General features: G+C 43.8%; 1 protein-coding gene across 1 annotated transcript in view; it reads right to left on the reverse strand.

The window, feature by feature from the left end:
• Positions 1 to 6,512, reverse strand: part of LOC144492987 (polycystin-1-like protein 2) — a 139,521-nt gene extending 133,009 nt beyond the window's left edge. Inside the window, exon 1 of the mRNA XM_078211742.1 lies at positions 6,206 to 6,512. Within this exon, the coding sequence (XP_078067868.1) occupies positions 6,206 to 6,512 (307 nt within the window). The remainder of the gene's footprint in view (positions 1 to 6,205) is intronic.
• Positions 6,513 to 19,731: the final 13,219 nt, after the last annotated feature.

A 19,731-nucleotide genomic window follows, 5' to 3' on the forward strand; every position in this document is an offset into this window, starting at 1 on the left:
TAGTGGAGTCAGACACTTTAGGAACATTTAAGCGGTTATTGGATAGGCACATGGAGCACACCAGGATGATAGGGAGTGGGATAGCTTGATCTTGGTTTCAAATAAAGCTCGGCACAACATCGTGGGCCAAAGGGCCTGTTCTGTGCTGTACTGTTCTATGTTCTATGTTCTAAATTGTCCCTTAGTGTCAGGGGGACTTGCTAGGGTAAATGCATGGAGTTATGGGGATAGGGCCTGGGTGGGATTGAGTTTGGTGCAGACTCAATGGGCCAAATGGCCTCCTTCTGCACTGTAGGGATTCTACGATTCTATGATTCCATTACCACACTGATGGACCGACCATGATATGGCTTCCATTTCAGCAAAGGCAGAAGCTCCCCAACATCTGGTGCTACAGAAGCTCAGACTGCTGCTTTGATCACATCAGCGGTGCTACCTGGATGCCACTTTGGACCCAACACAGCACCCATAACATCAATAACAGGGGCACCATGCACCCAAAGTTTGAGGCTAAGATGAAATTTTGTGACCTCAATCGCATGACATCAAAATGATTTTCACCTTCCAAGCTGAAGGGACCAAAGCTCGCAGGGGTTGCACATTGCCATTTCACCACATACAGAAGGCACCTGTCAAGAATATTTGCTCCAGTCAGCACAAATATTAAGAAAATCTGCATTTTCAACTGTTTCACATCAAGAAATAAGTATTTGGAAGGTTACACAAGAACACTCAAGAAATCGGAGCAGGCGTGGAGCACATGGCCTGTCGGGCTTGCTGTACCATTCAGTACAGCCATGGCTGACTTTAGGCTTTAACTCCACCTTCCTGCATGTTTTCCATAGGTTTTAATTTTCTGAGAGATCACAAATCTGTCTATCACAGCCTTTAATGTATTCAATGATGCAGCATCTACAACCCTCTGGGGAAGACAATTCAAAAGATAACCTTTGAGTGAAATAATTGCTCTTCACCTTCGTTCTAAATGATCGATCCTCTATCATCCTCACCACTTGCCTTCCCACCTATTTTTGTGTCATCTGTAAACTTGGCAATAGTACATTCACTTCTCTCATCCAAGTCATTAATATATATTGTAAATAGTTGCGGCCCCAGCACCGATCCCTATGGCATTCCACCAGTTACAGTGGAGTGAAAATGGTCCAACTCTCTGTCCTCTTTAGTTAGTCAATCCTTTATCCATGTTAATATATAACCCCCCCCCCCCCCCCCCAACATCATGAGTTCTGGGTTCTTATCTTATCAAGTAGTCTTTTGTGTGGTGCCTTATCAAACGCATGTTGCATTCTTGAGAGCTCAAATTTGCACTTTCAATAGATGCATAACCCAGATAAGGATATGGTCTACTTTTGGAGTTTTCTTCAGGCCCGGAGAGAGGAAAGATGCATGCACCCTCTTCTTCTCTGACACAACACACTCCGATCTCTCTAAATATTAGAGGACACCACACTGAGAGATGCTAAAGTCCAGGCCCAAAAAGGTCACAATAATCTTGGACAAATAAAGAGAAATAAAGAGACTTTAACTATATTAAATATCGCATGGGTTCAACAAAGGAAAATACAAAATATACATTATGAGTAAAAGATAGTCTGATACTCAGAATACCGAAATTCTTGTGTACTGTTTGGGAACTATTCGTAGATATAAAATTAGCTTAATTTAGCCCAGCTGTTATCTTTGTCTATAATCAGCTTTGGCCTAAGTACAGAGCACACGCAGTGGTATACTGGTATACTGAGGAGCGAGTTGCTCTGAGACCTCAACATTGACTTCAGGCTCCATGAAATTACATGGCATCAGGTCAAACATACTGACCCCAACCCCTTAGCGAATGAATTAGTACTCCTCCATGTTGAACACCAATTCGAAGAAACATTAAAGGCAGCAATTGCAGAAAATGTACTCTGGGTGAAGAACTTCAATGTCCATCAGCTAGAGTGACTCAGTAAAGTACCACTACAGATCGAGCCGGCCGATTCCTAAAAGATATAGCTGCTAGACTGGGTCTTCGGCTGATGATGAGGGATCCAACTACAGGATCAACTTGATTTTGTCCTCACCAATCTACCTGTTACAGATGCATCTGTCCATGACAGGTTTGGTAGGAATGACCACCGCACAGTCCTTGTGGAGATGAATCCCGCCTTCACATTGAGGATGCTCTCCATCATGTTGTGTGACATTACCACTGTGCTAAATTGGACAGATCTCAAACAGATCGAGCAACTTAAAACTGGACATCCGTGAGGAACTTTGGGCTATCAGCAGCAGCAGAATTGTATTCAACCACGATCTGTAACTTCATGAGCTGGTATATTCCCACTCTACATCAAGCCTGGGGATCAATGCTGGTTAAATGAAGGAGGACATACCAGGAGCAAAACCAGGCATACTGAGAAATGAGGTGTCAGCCTGGTGAAGTTATAACACAGGACTACTTGCATGCCAAACAGCAAAAACAGCAGCATGCGATAGACAGAATTAAGTGATCCCACAACCAAAGGATCTAATCTAAGCTCTGTAGTCCTGTCGTATGAATGGTGGACAATTAAACAGGAGGAAAAGGTATCGCAAATATCCCCATCCTCAATGATGGGAGAGCCCAACACATTAGTGCAAAAGACAAGGCTGAAGCATTTACAACCTTCTTCAGCCAGAAGAGCTGAGTGGATGATTCATCTCGGCCTCCTCCTCAGGTCCCCAGCATCACAGACATCAGTCTTTAGTCAATTTGATTCATTCCACGTGATATCAAGAAATGGCTGAATCACTGAAATTCTCCACTATCAACACCCTGGGGTTAACATTGACCAGAAACTGAACGGGACCAGGTTGTCTCTCTCTCTGCCTGCACAGCTGTCTCTCTCTCTCTGCTTGCATGGCTGTCAATCTTGTAGATGGTACACGCAGCTGTTATTGTTTGTCGGTGGTGGATGGAGTGAATGTTTAAGGCGATGGATTGGGTACCAAGAGGGAACAACTCACCATGGCTCCTTCGACAACACCTTTCAAACCCAAATCCACCTAAAAGGACAAGGGCAACATGTATATGGGAACGTCGTCACCTGTAAGTTCTCCTCCAAGCCACACACAATCCTGGATTGGAACAAAATCACCATCCCTTCATTAATGTTGAGTCAAATTTCTGGAACTCCCCCTCTAACACCACTGCGGGTGCACCTACACAATATGGACTTCAAACATTTAAGAGCAACTTTAAGAGCAACTTAAGAGCATGGATGGGCAATAAGTGTTGGCCTAACTGGTAATACTCAAGTCCTGTGAACAAATAAATAATAAAAGATAGATTGTTTCCAGCTCTTGAAGGAAGGACCATTGCTAAGTGAAGGCAGCACCAGTGAAGTGCACATCTCCACCATGCTGTGTTCTTTCTTGAGCGTTTTCCCTGCCTTACTGATGCTCGGCAACAACAAAGCCAAAAAAAATCATTAAGAACCTCCATTTGACTGACGGCTACAGGCCAATCCATATCCAACAACCTGCTCTGAAAACTCTGTTCACATTTTGACAGCTGTGACAAATTGCAGCACAGCAGCTGGGACCATCCACAATATTTTAAAATGATCAACAATATTCTAAATAAAACAACCCACAACATTCGGCACGGTGGCACAGTGGTTGTGCCAGGGACCCAACTGTGTTATACTTTTATGTAGTTCAATTCTGGCCTTTGGTGACTGTGTGGAGTTTGCACATTCTCTTTGTGTCTGCGTGGGTTTGATCCGGGTGCTCCAGTTTCCTCCCACAGTCAGAAAGTGTGCAGGTGAGGCATATTGGCCATGCTAAATTGCCCCTTAGTGCCCAAGATGCGTGGATTGGCCATGGGCAATGCACAGGGTTACGGAGTTAGGGTGGAGGGGAGGGCCTGGGTGGAATGCCCTTTTGAAGAGTTGGTGCAGACTCGATGGGCTGAATGGCCTCCTTCTGCACTGTGTGGATTCTATGGTTCTATGGTTTCCCTAACTCCCAACGTTTATAGATCGGTTGTAAATTCCAGGATCTGGATCCGTATGTTCACCAAAAACTAATCGGTTCTTCCTTGGGCCATACCTTTCTGTGTACGTTTAGCTGAAATCTCTTCACCAGACAGATAAACAGACTAATGTGGGGACATTTTCCCATGCCACTAATGAATGAGATTCAGACCTGAGAAAGGAAGAAACATTTATACACAGAAGGCTAGGAGGTTGTGGATTACACCATCAATTGGTGATTGAAGCAGAGACCATGAGGCAATACCAAAGCAAAATACTGTGGATGTTGAAATCTGAAATAAAAACAAGAAAATGCCAGAAAGACTCAACAGGTCGGGCAGCATTTGTGGAGGGAGAGAAATGGAGTTAATGTTTCAGGTCAGTGACCTTTGATCAGGTCATGGGGTAATGTTTAATTTCACCACTTGGGTTGTAAGCTGGCATCTGGAAATGAAATTCTGGGTGGTTCAACAGTGGACAAGTGATCCATCTGATAGATCACTGTCTAAACAATGAAGGTGAAAACTCCTGCCCCCTGTAATGTTTCAGAATAGGTGAGATCGATGGTTAAAGGGGAAGGAAATAAATGGATATGTGAGCAACAGGCACATTGGATTAGAGCCATTGCTTGTGTAAAGGATAACCACCTGGACAGCAGCTTTGGGTTATAATTTTAATTTAATTTTAATTCTATGAGATTAAGTTATGGCCTATTACAGTAATGGGAATAAAATACAGTGTTTATGTTTTGCATGCATTCCAACGAAAGTACTCATTTAACTTAAAAAGCTCAAACTTGCAAGTTGCCGAATGACTATCTGGTGACTATTGGGTGGGGGAATGCAGCAATGTGGATCAGATATCCTACATGCCAATGAAAGCTGTGAACTGAGTAAAGGTGCGTGGCGGACTCAGTTATCTGTTACCTGAACCAGTCAGGACATTGTTACTAACTGGCCAGCCAGTCAGATTCAATAATGAAACCCAGAGCTGTAACTGTCAGGGAGGTTTAGATTCTTCCCGTTCATCTCCAAGTAAACTTAAAAGTCAATGCTTTAATGAGCAGCGTAAACCTAATATTCAAAGAAATCTTTTTGGAAAGCCAAACTGCAACAGCAGGTGGCAGTGTAGAGTGAGCAGTTGACTGTGAATGAAGGAAAGCTATCTAATGAATTCCAAAATATTCCAAAAACCCCTCAAAAGCAAAATGAAATAAGACTGCTGGGCAATGTTTGCATCAAAGCTGAATTGGTAGCTTTGAAACACAAGATTCATAAAGTATGCTATAATCCCTTAAAATACACTAGATAAAGACTGGTGGGAGGTGGTGTAGTATAAGGATCTGGCACATATAGATTTAATGTGGGATTGAGTACAGTACCGCACACACAGTACTCATGTAAGAGAACACAGGATTAATCTAGTGTTGGACAGAGCTGTGTGTCCAGCAAGCATGGAGGCAGCTACTGGTTTGTAACCTTTACTGTATATTTGTAAATAGCCCCAGAAGTCAATAAAGGCTTACAGTTACCCGATGTAAGACTACAAAGACCTCTTTAGATCTACTGAACTATGACCAAAACTCTACAATAACAATGAACTGTTAGCATACTATTCTGTATTGGAACTGTACTGCTGGAATACCTACAGGCTGATCTGAATTCAAAATGACCCTAATTGTGCAAATCCGGATTGCTTCAAATCAGTACTTTCGATCTGAGAGTTCTCCCTTGTAGCAACGGTCTAGCTAAGCCATGCAGCGATGCAGTTAAGCAGTCGCCTGAAAAGTACCACATAGGCCTTCTTCTGTGAGAAATAATAAATGTGCGAGGGCCACACAAAAAAGTTTAAAGCAATCGTGGCTGCAAAAAACAGGCCGTGCTCAATAACAAAATTTAAAGGTAACACTGCTTGTAACATGTAATCATTCAGACCTATAAAAATAGACATCCAAAAGTCATTTGGTTTCAGCTTGAAAGGTGATATACATTTCTATTATTTAGGCATCAGACGGAACAAAGGCAATCTCAATTAAACTAAATTGAGTCCAATATGCATCTTTAGAAAAAGGTTATAAAACAAATGTGATATTGTTACCGTGCAGCATCATGGTGAAGGAAGAGAAAGAGTGATTATCCCAGATCTTTACCTTTTTCTCATTCAAATTCTCATGCACTCTCACCTACCATCTGTGGCCAGTTCATCCTGGGTCAGGTTCTGTTTCCATGGGGCTAGGCCAATCCACATGTCTTTGTCCGCCTCCAGGTGCCTCTGTATAAACTCTTGAGTCTTCTCATTCAGGATGAAAGCGAGATGTCCCCCGCCCCGCTCACACCATCTCTGAGCACCCTGGAAACTACGCTGCATCTGAACGACTTCATAGCAACTCTTTTGAAAGGCCAGCTGTTGCTCCAAGCAGGGGCTCGCAGCTGCTCGTGGGCTTAAAGTAAAGGTGAAAGTTAAAGAAAGGAGAAATTTCAAATCCAGCCTCATCCTTGACTCATTCACTAAGCTTTGAGTAGAGGAGAGCTTCTTGTGTTACAGCACTCCAAACTGACTTCAAGCTGCAATTGGGTCTGCTAAAAATCTGAATTGTACACAAACTGAGGATAATTGAATTGTCTGTGTTGTTAAGCATACACTGATGAATTATCTGCTCCATAAAACAGACAAAATGTTAAAAGACACAATCCTATTAATTATCATTTAAAGCTTTGTATAGATTTTCCACAATTGACATTGGCCATCCACTAAATTATCGTCTTGCCTCCATGTCCAGTGAATGTCAAAGATAACACACACAGATGTTATTCCTTCTTTATTGGGACATGTGCAGGATTGAGATAATAGCCTCACAGTCAAAAAGAAAAGCTAGCACAGCAAGGCTTGTTTACACGATAAGCGAGGACATAATTATAATAGGCACTGCCAAAAGATCAGATACAATCTCATTGTCATTGGAGCTACTGACCTCATTCTGTTCCAGGAGCTAGCACCATTCAACTTTATCCTGTGTCAGTGCTCCATGACATTTCTGTTTTAGCTCTCCTCCTGTCGCTTTATTTGAATGCAACATTTATTTCACCACTCTCTTCCACAGATAGTTCCCCAGCCCCGTCAGACAATAAGGTGACCCTGTGGACTCTATTTCAGGGGTAGAACTCGGAAAGTCAGGAGATTTCCTGAGTTAATGCCTGTGACGTCACTGTCCCCCCTTTTACCCTGAGAATCTTGTGCCCTTTCAAGGGAGCCAATCCAGCTCTGCTCTCATTCCTCCATTCAAAAATGTCCCCATCCTAATAATTCTCTAACCTTTGTTTTGAAGGATTGATGGTCAATTTCTACACTGGGGATTTTGTTCCATGTTCTTACTCGAGTGGTTGTTTTTATTCATAAAACATGAAACTTTTCTATATATGTTAAATTCCTACAGAGTGGGAAGCAGCCATTCCAAACTCGCAAACGATATTGAAATCCAGTCAAATTCATGCCAATTGGCTTCGCGCCCTTTCTGGGCACTAAGTGGTTAACGCCATTCGAAAGGGACCGGGAAGATAGCAAACCATTACGTGCTGGGCGCAAATTGGATTGCTTTGCCTTGCATGCTACTTTCCCAGCTCGCCTCGCTAATCGATGGGTGCAGTGAGGTGGTAAAATCGTGCCCGACATTTCAGGATGATGAAATAAAAACAGAAATTGCTAGGAAATTCAGCGGGGAGAAACAGAGTTAACGTTTCGAGCCCATATGACTATTCCTCAGAGCAACAACTTTGCTTTTATTTCAAGCCGATGACATCTTTCAAAATCACATTTGTAAATGAAGCTTGTTTTCAGTTATTGTTCAGTGTTGGATAAGTATGTAGCAAACAAAATACAAGGATCGCACACTCTTGTGTCTGTCCAGAGAAAGCAATCAGGACTGGATGAAGGAGTCAGAGAGACAGTGGGATGGAGGGGAAGAGGGAGAATGGAGTTGAATTTATCCTCTATCTCCTCTTTTTAGTGATTAGGCATTGGTTCTCTTTACACAATACACCTTTAGGGCTCAAGTGAGATGTGTCATTGTTGTAAATCAGTTCATGAAGCTTTAAATTATCAATCTTTATTGTTTCAACCTTTGCCCTGCTCAATGTCAGGAGATCTGCAAAATTAGCATACCTCACCTTTCCGTGAAAGATAAAAGCAGAATTGCTCTGAGAAAGGGTCATCCTGACCCGAAACATTGGTTGGATTCTCTCTCCACAGATACTGTCAGACCTGCTCAGATTTTCCAGCATCTTCTGTTTTTATTTCACTTGGCACTTGTTGAGTGGCTGATAGCTAGAGATAAGCCAAGATTACTCTTCCAAAAACATACTTAATTGACTGGTAAACAATTTCAGATGTCCTGAAGTCATGGAAGATATTATGTTATATAATATATAAGCTTTGACATGTAATTTTGTCAGCAATGCTCAAGTTCTGTACTGCCAGATGACCATTAATATTATATCATATTAATTATATTTTTTATATTTGCTTTACAGAAGAAGTGACAAGAAAAATTGGCCAGAGTAGGGCAGTGGATGTTGTATTCATGACTTTAGGAAAACCTTCGATAAGGTTCCTCATGGCAGGCTGATACAGAAGGTGAAGCCATCTGGGATCCGAGGTGAGCTGGTAAGATGGATACAAAAGTGGCTTGGGCATAGAAGTGAAGATGCCGGCGTTGGACTGGGGTAAACACAATAAGAAGTATCACAACACCAGGTTAAAGTCCAACAGGTTTATTTGGTAACAAAAGCCACTAGCTTTCGGAGCGCTGCCCCTTCATCAGGTGAGTGGGAGTTCTGTTCACAAACAGGGCATATAAAGACACAAACTCAATTTACAAAATAATGGTTGGAATGCGAGTCTTTACAGGTAATCAAGTCTTAAAGGTACAGACAATGTGAGTGGAGAGAGTGTTAAGCACAGGTTAAAGAGATGTGTATTGTCTCCAGACAGGACAGTTAGTGAGATTTTGCAAGCCCAGGCAAGTCATGGGGGTTACAGATAGTGTGACATGAACCCAAGATCCTGGTTGAGGCCATCCTCATGTGTGCAGAACTTAGCTATCAGTCTCTGCTCAGCGACTCTGCGTTGTTGTGTGTCGTGAAGGCCGCCTTGAAGAATGCTTACCCGAAGATCAGAGGCCAAATGCCCGTGACCGCTGAAGTATTCCCCAACAGGAAGAGAACACTCTTGCCTGGTGATTGTCGAGCGGTGTTCATTCATCCGTTGTCGTAGCGTCTACGACAGACGTTACGCTACGCTATGCAGACGCTACGACAACGGATGAATGAACACCACTCGATAATCACCAGGCAAGAGTGTTCTCTTCCTGTTGGGGAGCACTTCAGTGTTCACGGGCATTTGGCCTCTGATCTTCGGGTCAGCGTTCTCCAAGGCGGCCTTCACGACACACAATGCAGAGTCACTGAGCAGAAACTGATAGCCAAGTTCCACGCACATGAGGACGGCCTCAACCGGGATCTTGGGTTCATGTCACACTATCTTGCCTGGGCTTGCAAAATCTCACTAACTGTCCTGTCTGGAGACAATACACATCTCTTTAACCTGTGCTTAACCCTCTCTCCACTCACATTGTCTGTACCTTTAAGACTTGATTACCTGTAAAGACTCGCATTCCAACCATTATTTTGTAAATTGAGTTTGTGTCTTTATATGCCCTGTTTGTGAATAGAAATTCCACTCACCTGATGAAGGAGCAGCGCTCCCAAAGCTTGTGGCTTTGGCTACCAAATAAACCTGTTGGACTTTAACCTGGTGTTGTGAGACTTCTTATTGGGCATAGAAAGCAGAGAGTAGCAGTGGAAGGTACTTTTTTAACTGGAGATCTGTGATAAGCGGTGTTCCACAAGGATCAGTGCTGGGGCCTCTATTGTTTGTAATATATATATAAATGATTTGGAGGAAAATGTAAGTGACCTGATTAGTAAATTCGCAGATGATCAAAAATTGGGGCAGTGGCGGATAGTGAGGAGGATTGTCAGAGCATACAGCAGGATATAAATCAGCTGGAGACCTGGGTCGAAAGATGGCAGATGGAATTTAACCCAGATAAATGTGAGGCGATGTTATTTGGAAGGTCTACTACAGAAGGAAAGTATACAGTAAATGGTAGGGACCTTAGAAATATTAGCACAGAAAGGGATCTAGGTGTGCAGTTCCAGATGTGCAGATAAAGGTGGCAACTCAGGTGACAAGGTAGTCAAGAAGGTATACGGCATGCTGGCCTTCTTTGGTTGGGGCATTGAGTATAGGAATTGAAAAATCATGTTGCAGTTGTATAAGACTTTGGTTAGACTGCATTTGGAGTATTGTGTACAATTATGGTCGCCACACTACCAGAAGGTTGTTTTTTGCATTGGAAAGAGTGCAGAAGAGATTTATCAGGATGTTGCCTGATTTGGAGGATATGGACTATGAAGAAAGGTTGAACAAACTTGGATTGTTTTCATTGGAGCGTTGGAGGATGAAGGGGACCTGATAGAGGTTTGCACGATTATGACAGTCTTGGGTAGAGTAGATAGTCAAAATCTTTTTCCCAGGGTCGAAGGGTCAATTACTAGGGGGCATATGGTGAAAGTGAGAGAGGGAAAGTTTGAAAGAAATGTAAGGGGCAAGTTTTCACACAGAGGGTGGTGAATGCCTGGAACGCGCTGCTGGAGGAGGTGGAGGAAGCAGATTCTATAATAACGTTCAAGAGGCATCTGAATAGATACATGAATAGGCAGGGAATAGAGAAACATGGACCACGTAGAGGTATCTGTGTCGGCCCAGACTTGGTGGACTGAAGGGCCTGTTCCTGTGCTGTACTGTTCTTTGTTCTTTATACATAAGTTCTTCTTTCTTCCTGTTTGACAATAAAATTGCAAATTGCAGCCACTTGCTGTTTGATTATTCCCTTTATACCCTTGACCAGAAAGGACAAATAGAAAGCAAAAGAGCCAAAGATGGATGTAATTGCAGGACATTGAAAACTAATGATCTGATGAAAGGTTCTGCTATAATTTTGTGACAGATTTATGTGAAATTGGATTAAATAACCTCAGGCTGAAACATTGTTTGGCATCCACTTTCAGCAATGGCTTGTGACTTGCCCTGTTGAGGGAGGCAGTTTGCAAACTTCATGCTGCCTCCTCGTTTGTCTAGTTGTAGTTAATTGCAGGGTTCGACCCACACGATCAACTAGCTGCATGCTCAGCAGGGAACCCAACAGCGTGTGAGGCTTGGGGTTGTTCCAGGCAACCTGCCCCTTTAAAAGCAGCGCTACATTGACTGAAAGGAAGCTGCTGCTGACAGCTGATACTGCGATAGGAAACAAAGTGGCAGCGAGGGAGTGTAAAGGTTCACAGATGAAGTGCTGGAGGTCTTTGCCATGGAGTTGGACAGGAGGATGGAGGCCATGTTTCCATGGTGGTTGGGGAGCAGGATGCTATTAAGGATCACCCTTCCAATTGAATGGTATAATGTTAGGGTTTGGTGGCCAGGGAAATCAATAAAAGGAGTTTGGTGTCAGTAGAGCTGAAATAAGTTCAATTACCAAATGCAGGTGATCAGCTCAGTGAATACATTTTTAAAAGGGTAGGAGAAACTCAGCTTATGTTTTTGGACAATTGGTCCTGTGTGAAGGATCCAGGCTACATCTACCCTTCTTCCTCCTCCTCCTCCTCCTCCTTTTCCTTGTCCTCACAAGGTGGCCCCTGTTCCTTGCCATGGCTGCCCCTCCATGATGTGGTGTTGGGGATGTTGCAGAGGACACCATGAATTTTGAGTCACATTCTGGGGCACTTGTAGGTTCCCCCAAGTGATCCAGCTTTCTGAAACATTACTTTAGCACATCAATGGTCTGCTCTATGGGATTTCTGGTGGCTGCATGGTTTTCGTTGTTTGCCTGTTGTCCTCACGTGGCCTGTGTGGTGAGGGTATGGTCAAGCATGGACATACTACATGTACCCATCAGGGAGTATCTCCGAGCTGCCACCCTCTGGTTCTGCTTGGAGACAACTGGAACAGCTGACTGCCTCAGAATGATGGCATCATGGCTACTTCTCGGATAGCACTCATTACCCATATGACGTACTGTGCATGGTTGCACATCAACCGAACATCCATGGAATGGTTGTCTTTTCAGTCCCTATACTTTTCATGGAGGGGCTGTAGAGTCATGTGTGTGTGGGTTGCTGGGCAAGCCAAGCAGGCCTCGGTGGGGTGGGATGGGGAGTTGCTGTGGGCAAGTGGGGGTCAGCTATTTCCTCCAAGAAGCCCCTCGGTGAGCCAAAGAATGGCCAAACATGATTGTCCCGCCCAGCTGCTATGAGACCACTAGGGTTTATTTGATGGGCTGCCCGCAAAGTGGCAGACACCCCACCACCAGGTCAGCATGATGGCACAGTGGTTAGCACTGCTGCCTCACAGTGCCAGGGACCCGGGTTCGATTCCCGACTTGGGTCACTGTCTATGCGGAAGCTACACATTCTCTCCCCGTGTTTGCATGGGTTTCCTCCGGGTGCTCCAGTTTCCTCTCACAGTCTGAAAGATGTGCTGGTTAGATGCATTAGCCATGCTAAATTCTCCCTCAGTGTACTCGAACAAGCACTGGAGTGTGACAACTCAGGGATTTTCACAGTAACTTCATTGCAGTGTAAGTAATGTGTAAGTGTAAAGTAAGCCTACCTGTGGCACTCATAAATAAAATTAAACTAATATAATGCCAATGGAATTAAGAAGAGGCCCATGATTGGTTATTTAGCGACTCCATTGGGCTCCAAGCAGGTAGGCCTTCTGTTACTTGTCCTGGCATTGGCAAAATAGCATGGTGGCAGGGAGACAACTGACATGCCACCTGATGCACTCTGGCCTCATCCTCAGAGGGATCACAAAATTCCAGCAAAATGTAATTGCCTCTCTCCATGTATATGGCCTTTGTCATGTGTATTATGATCCTTGATCCTCGACCAGATCCCCAGGATTTTGGTAAGATTAGGTTAGGGACTAACAACATTTTGACTAAAGTAGACAAGTTTTGAGATTCAAGATACTTGGTCAGAGAATAAAGTCACATGATTTCATGGGTTTTGAACAAACAAAAGCAAACTCTACTTTGCAAGGTCAGAAAGATAAAACAATTTCCTATATCTTAGTCCAACATTCCCAGTTAAGATGCGATACATGTGAATTAACTGGCAAATTGTGGTCGAACACACCACATTGCGCAATAAATTGCAGGCGTAACTAAGACAGAATCCATGGATTTTTCAACAACCCACCCAGACGTCAGTCTACACTGTGAGTCAACAAATCTCACTGAAATTCTGTCTCTCTAATGAGGGATTCCAGTCTTCATCTTCAAAGATCTCATTTTTGAAATCGCTTCAAAAGATTCTGAGACTCGAACGGCTTTAGATGGTCCATTTTGTGGGGTTTCAGTCTCATCTTCTGAGATTGCATTCCATTGGATTCCTGAATATGTACTCAAGCACCAACGCATGGACACAACTTCAGCCCTTTGGCTGCGCCAGGCACAATATAACTGCTCCCTAGGGGTACCTCCACCCCAGCAGCCACCAGGAGTCACCAAATTTCTGTTGCCTTCTTGCATCTTCAGGGCTTCTTCTGAGCCCTCTTCACTAAAGTTCTGGTACCCATAGCTGTTTTCCTGTTTGGAGCTTGTCTATCTGCTCTTTGTTTTCTTAATTGGGACCTGTCTCTGTCCCCTCGCCTGGGACTCTTCCTCTGGGGCCACATTCTGTCCTCTCTCCCTTTTGGGAGCTCTCCCTGTCTCCCACCCTTTCTGCTGCTTGTGACACTTCATTTCAATGGCATCCTCCTGGTCACCTGACCCGGGTCTTCGCACTATTTTTCTTCATGCGTAGGTAGAAGATTCCCTCTTCTCATTCATCTATTCTTCATTTGATCACTTTCTAGAGTTGGACTGAGATGCTTAGACCTATTCGTGCAACATCCAAAATGATTCATTTGTTTGGCATGGGCCAAGAATGAAAAAAATGCAGAACTGTGGCTCCCAGTCTGCACATGTGAAAAACTCCAATCGTGACTTGATCTGCATTCTCAGTTTTAATATAAGTCTGGCGCTCATAACAGGCATTAAATGCAGCAATGGCCTGAACGCTGGGGAGACGTTTCGTATGTCGTGCACTTCTGCCTGGAATAGTCCGATCATGTAGAAATTTAATGAGATAATGGCCTTTATAGGCATTGACAACGCTGTTCTCATCCTAGCGTGGGGCTACAGGGCATGCTGAAGGAGATGGTACAGTTCATTAAATCCCTCCTTGAATCGGAGTCACCTCAGCGGCTGCTCCTGGGTGAGGTGGAGGTGAGGGAGGTGTTCCTTGCGAGCCAGTGGTGTGTTGGGCCGTCTGTACAGAGGCTTCCTCCTTCTCCCTCATTGCAAAGCTTCCCCTTACTGCAGCTTCTGCGCCATTTCTTGCTCATGTTGCAGAGTCAGAGGCAGTGTAGCTACAGCCCCCTTTGTACCTCTTGTCAACTTTTGATGCATACAGCTAACTAAATCTTCTGCTTCCCCTGAATGGATGTACACACTCACCAACAGAGCTCCAATCACAAGCCAGAATACTGCAACAAATGTTTGGCACATCTAAGTCAAAAGCATCTTGCCTACAAGTTAGGTTGTTGTCCCTTCTTGGACCATGATCAGCCATGATCATATTGAATGGCGAATGGCTTTGAGGGGCTGAATGGCCTATTTTTGCTTCTACTTCATAGGGTTGCATGTTTGTATTGAGTGGGGTCCTTCGTGCAGAGTAGTAGTTGACATCACAATCAGACATCTCCTATTGTTTCCAGCACTAGCGGAGCAGACTTACGTTCTGCCCTTCACAGAATGGGGCCCTTCGCCGCAAGTGGCTGAGAGTTAAATGTGCTGCCTTTTTCACATCGGGACTTCTGTACCACTGGCACCGTTGGCCACAAGACTTCATGGGATTCTTTCTTTTTATTCATTCGTGGGACATGGACGTCGCTGGCTTACCTGCATTTATTGCCCATCCCTAGTTGCCCTTGAGAAGGTGGTGGTGAGCTGCCTTCTTGAAACGCTGCAGTCCATGTTCTGTGGGTTGACCCACAATGCCGTTAGGGAGGGAATTCCAGGATTTTGACCCAGGGACTGTGAAGGAACAGTGATATATTTCCAAGTCAGGATGGTGAGTGGCTTGGAGGGGAACTTGCAGGTGGTGGTGTTCCCATGTGTCTACTACCCTTGTCCTTCAAGATGGAAGTGGTTGTGGGTTTGGAATGTGCTGTCTAAGGATTTTTGGTGGATTGCTGCACTGCATCTTGTAGATAGTACACACTGCTGCTACTGAGTGTCGGTGGTGGAGAGAGTGGATGTTTGTAGATGTGGTGCCAATTAAGCAGGCTATTTTCTCCTGGATGGTGTCAAGCTTTTTGAGTGTTGTTGGCGCTGCACCCATCAAGGCAAGTGGGGAATATTCCATCACACTCCTGACCTGTGCCTTGTAGATGGTGGATAGGCTTTGGGGAGTCAGGAGGTGAGTTACTCGCCGCAGTATTCCTAGCCTCTGACCTGCTCTTGTAGCCACTGTGTTTATGTGGTGAGTCCAGTTGAGTTTCTGGTCAATGGTAACCCCAAGGATGTTGACAGTGGGGGATTCAGTGATGGTTACACCATTGAATGTCAAGGGACAGTGGTTAGTGTGTCCCTTATTGGTGATGGTTATTGCCAGGCATTTGTGTGGCGCAAATGTTACTTGCCACTTGTTAGCCCAAGCCTGGATATTGTCCAGATCTTGTTGCATTTGAATGTGGACTGCTTCAGTATCTGAGGAGTTGCGAATGGTGCTGAACATTGTGCAATCATCAACGAACGTTCCCATTTCTAACCTTATGATGGAGGAAAGGTCATTGATGAAGCAGCTGAAGATTGTTGGGCCTAGGCCACTAACCCTGAGGGACTCCTGCAGGGATGTCCTGGAGCTGAGATGACTGAGCCTCCACAACCACAACCATTTTTCTATGTACCAGGTATGATTTCAACCAGCAGAGTGTTAGCCCCTGATACCCATTGATTCCAGTTTTGCTAGGGCTCCTTGATGCCACACTCGGTCAAATGCGGCCTTGATGTCAAGGACCGTCACTCTCATGTTGCCTCTGGAATTCAGTTCTTTCGTCCATCTTTGAACCAAGGCTGTAATGAAGTCAGGAGCTGAGTGAGTCTGGCGAAGCCCAAACTGGGCATCACTGAGCAGGTTGTGGTGAGCAGGTGCTGCTTGATAGCATTGTCGATGACCCCTTCCATCACTTTACTGATGTTCGAAAGTAGACTGATTGGGTAGTAATTGGTCGGGTTGGATTTGTCCTGCTTTTTGTGTACAGGACATACCTGGGCAATTTTCCATATTGTTGAGTAGATGCCAGTGTTGTAACTGTTCTGGAAAATCTTGAAGGGATCTGCCGTAAATAGTGAGGACCACCAGAGCCACCCACCCGGGCTGCAATCTCTCGTCGGCTTGTCTTGTCAGTGAGGCAGGACCCCCCCCGAGGGATGGCGTTGGAGGAGTGTGGCCTAACTTCCTTGCTGAATTTTAAACAATGCCCGCGTTCTGCCTGTGAATGCAATTACATATTTTGAGCAGGAGCTTTCTGTGGCAGACTGCAAGGAACAGGAGCTTGGTACATTTCTGGATTGTTTTGATTCATAAATCACAAGGGGAATAAATATCACTAATGAATACAAGTGTCTATGTGAACTAGGGGAATAAATTAGGCATGAGTTAGGCATTTCCACAAAGGAAATGAATGGCTTTGGGAAAACAATAGAGGCTTTCTTTTTATTTAATAGTAATTAAATCCAAATATGAAAGGATTCTCTTTCTTTGTCACTTGGAAGGGAGCGTCATTACTGCTGGTTTGCTATCCTGTAACAGATGCCTGCAAAACGCAGATAAAAGATTCAATGGTTGAGGTAGCTGGTCGGTTTACAATGTTCCATATTGTCAGCTGGGTTTTATATTCAGAAAGGTTGAATAACCACGCTGCAGCCTGAATTATCCAAACTGAGAGAGCTAGACAGTAATATGCCAGAGATTACACCATAATTACAAAGCAGGCAGTAATTTCATTCACATGCTCTGTCGCATGGAAGTTCTAAATGTACTTTTCCTCAATAGGATTAATGCAGCATAAAGAAATTAGGCTAAATACTTCAGCAGGAAAATAACAAAATTCATTTTGCTGTTGATTTTTTCTGCTAAGCTTGGAACAAGAGATGCCTCCGATGTTAAATCTTCTTTTGGTCTGGGCCTGTTCTGTAACATGGAGCACACACAATATGGTTAGACAATGGTTAGCACTGCTGCCTCACAGTGCCAGGGACCCGGGTTCGATTCCCGACTTGGGTCACTGTCTGTGTGGAGTCTGCACATTCTCCCCATGTCTACGTGGGTTTCCTCCGGATGCTCCGGTTTCCTCCCACAGTCCAAAAGACGTGCTGGTTAGGTGCATTGACCATGCTAAATTCTCCCACAGTGGACCCAAACAGGTGTCGGAATGTGGCGACTAGGGAGTTTCACAGTAACTTCATTGCAGTGTTAATGTAAGCCTACTTGAGACTAGTAAATAAAGTTAAACTTATATACAATTATTGTCTAAGTCTTTTACAGTCCATAGTCCTACTTGCCCAATGAGAAAGTGATAATATCATATTAGCTGCTCATTTTTCAATGTAAAGAAAATCAGGCAGTGGGTAAAACCGATGGTCCATCTGATTGTGTCAGTTTTGCACTGGGTGACTAAAATTAAAACCATTCCCTTAAATTCAAAATCAAATCTACATTTATAATTGTTTATTTGTAGCATGCAGTTGAACAGAGTGAAAGGGGGATAAGAACTTGCAACGGTTTTAGTGTTATCTTATGATTAAATTTAGCACCTCTGTGAAAAGTATTAAAACAAAGTGTCCCACCAACATTGGGCAGGAGAGTTCCCCTGTTGTCCTGACCGGTATTTACTAACCTCACTAAGACAGATCATTTATCATTTCTCTTCTTTGCGGAATTTTGCTGTGTGCAAATTGGTTCCTGAGTTTCCGCTTGTCTGGTTCCTCAGGGCTCAGTACAAAGTCCCCTGCTTTATGTGGTATATATTAACAATTTGGATGTAAACTTAGGGGAAATGATCAGGTTTGCAGATGCACAAAAATTGACTGCATATGAGGAGGACAGGAGTAGACTCCCGGAAGATATCAATGGACAATTTGACCTCCCCAAATCCTCCCCAAATCCTCTCTGGATTGAATTCCATTTGCTCATTTTCTGCCAAGCTGATCAGTCATAGATGTCATAGATCATCATGACATCTATGACTGGTCAGCTTGGCAGAAAATGAGCAAATGGAATTCAATCCAGAGAGGATTTGGGGAGGTCAAACAAAGCAAAGGAATACACAATCATACTGACAGGGGTATAGGAAGTCAGGGACCTTGGAACAAATGTTCCCTGAAGGGAACAGGACTGATCTATCAGGTGGTTAAGAAGGAAAATGGGATCCTTTCCTTTATTAGCCAAGGCATAGAATTTAAGAGCAGGGAGGTTATGCTGGAACTATATAAAAATTAGTTAGGCCACACCGTGAGCACTGTGTGCAGCTCTGGTCACCTCATTACAGAAAAGATGTAATTGCATTAGAGAGCGTATGGAGGAGATGTTATGAAGATGTTTCCAGAACCCAAACATTGCAGCTATGAAAGATTGGATAAGCTGATGTTCCCCTTGGAACAGACGAGGCTGAGGGGAGATTTTATTGAGATGTACAAAGCTTTAAGGGCCTGGATATAGTTGATGGGAAGGGCCTAATTACTATAGTGTAGAGGTCAGTGGGAAGGGGGCATATATTTAAAGTTATTGGTAAAAGGATTAGAGTGGACATGAAGAAAAATGTTTTCACCCAGAGCATAGTAAGAGTCTGGAACTCACTGCCTGGAAGGATAGTTTACTTATGAAACACCTTACTTACGATTACGTTCACTGTAATGTTGTGTTGTAAAATTGTGTTTCCGATCGAATTTCCATCATGTTCATCTGCTGCTGTGTCATTGACACTGCCTTGTCTTTTGGACAGGGCACAGTCACACTCCACAATTACACAAGTGTGAAATTCAAATGTGCTGACAGTCACAAAATCAGAGGCATTTACTTTTGGCATAATGTTCTATCTATATTTGAGTGAAATATTACAGTTAGATTAGGATTAGGGTAATGAATGAAATGTGTCAGTTAAAACCTCTTACGCCATGACCTTACTAAGGAGCTAACAGTTCTAATTAAATGTGCACAAGAATTGGAATCAGATTACAAGAATCTGCCGATACATGCAGCATCAACCTCATCAAAATGGTGCCTTTAAAATAGAAAAATGCTCCAGGATGCTTTTTAGAAAAGGGTTATAAAATCAGAAGTAGCACTGAGCCAAAGGAGGAAATATTGAGACAGGTAATGAAAAGCTTGGTCAAAGGGTTAATGTTTTGCAGCAAGAGCTAAAGATGGAGAGGGGAAGATTTAGAATCAGAGAATCCTACAGTGGACAAGGAGGCCATTCGGCCCATCGAGTCTGCACCAACCATAATTCCACCCAGACCCTATCCCCATAACCCCATGCATTTACCCTA

The sequence above is a fragment of the Mustelus asterias genome, chromosome 4 (assembly GCF_964213995.1).
Source record: "Mustelus asterias chromosome 4, sMusAst1.hap1.1, whole genome shotgun sequence".
Lineage (NCBI taxonomy): Eukaryota > Metazoa > Chordata > Chondrichthyes > Carcharhiniformes > Triakidae > Mustelus > Mustelus asterias.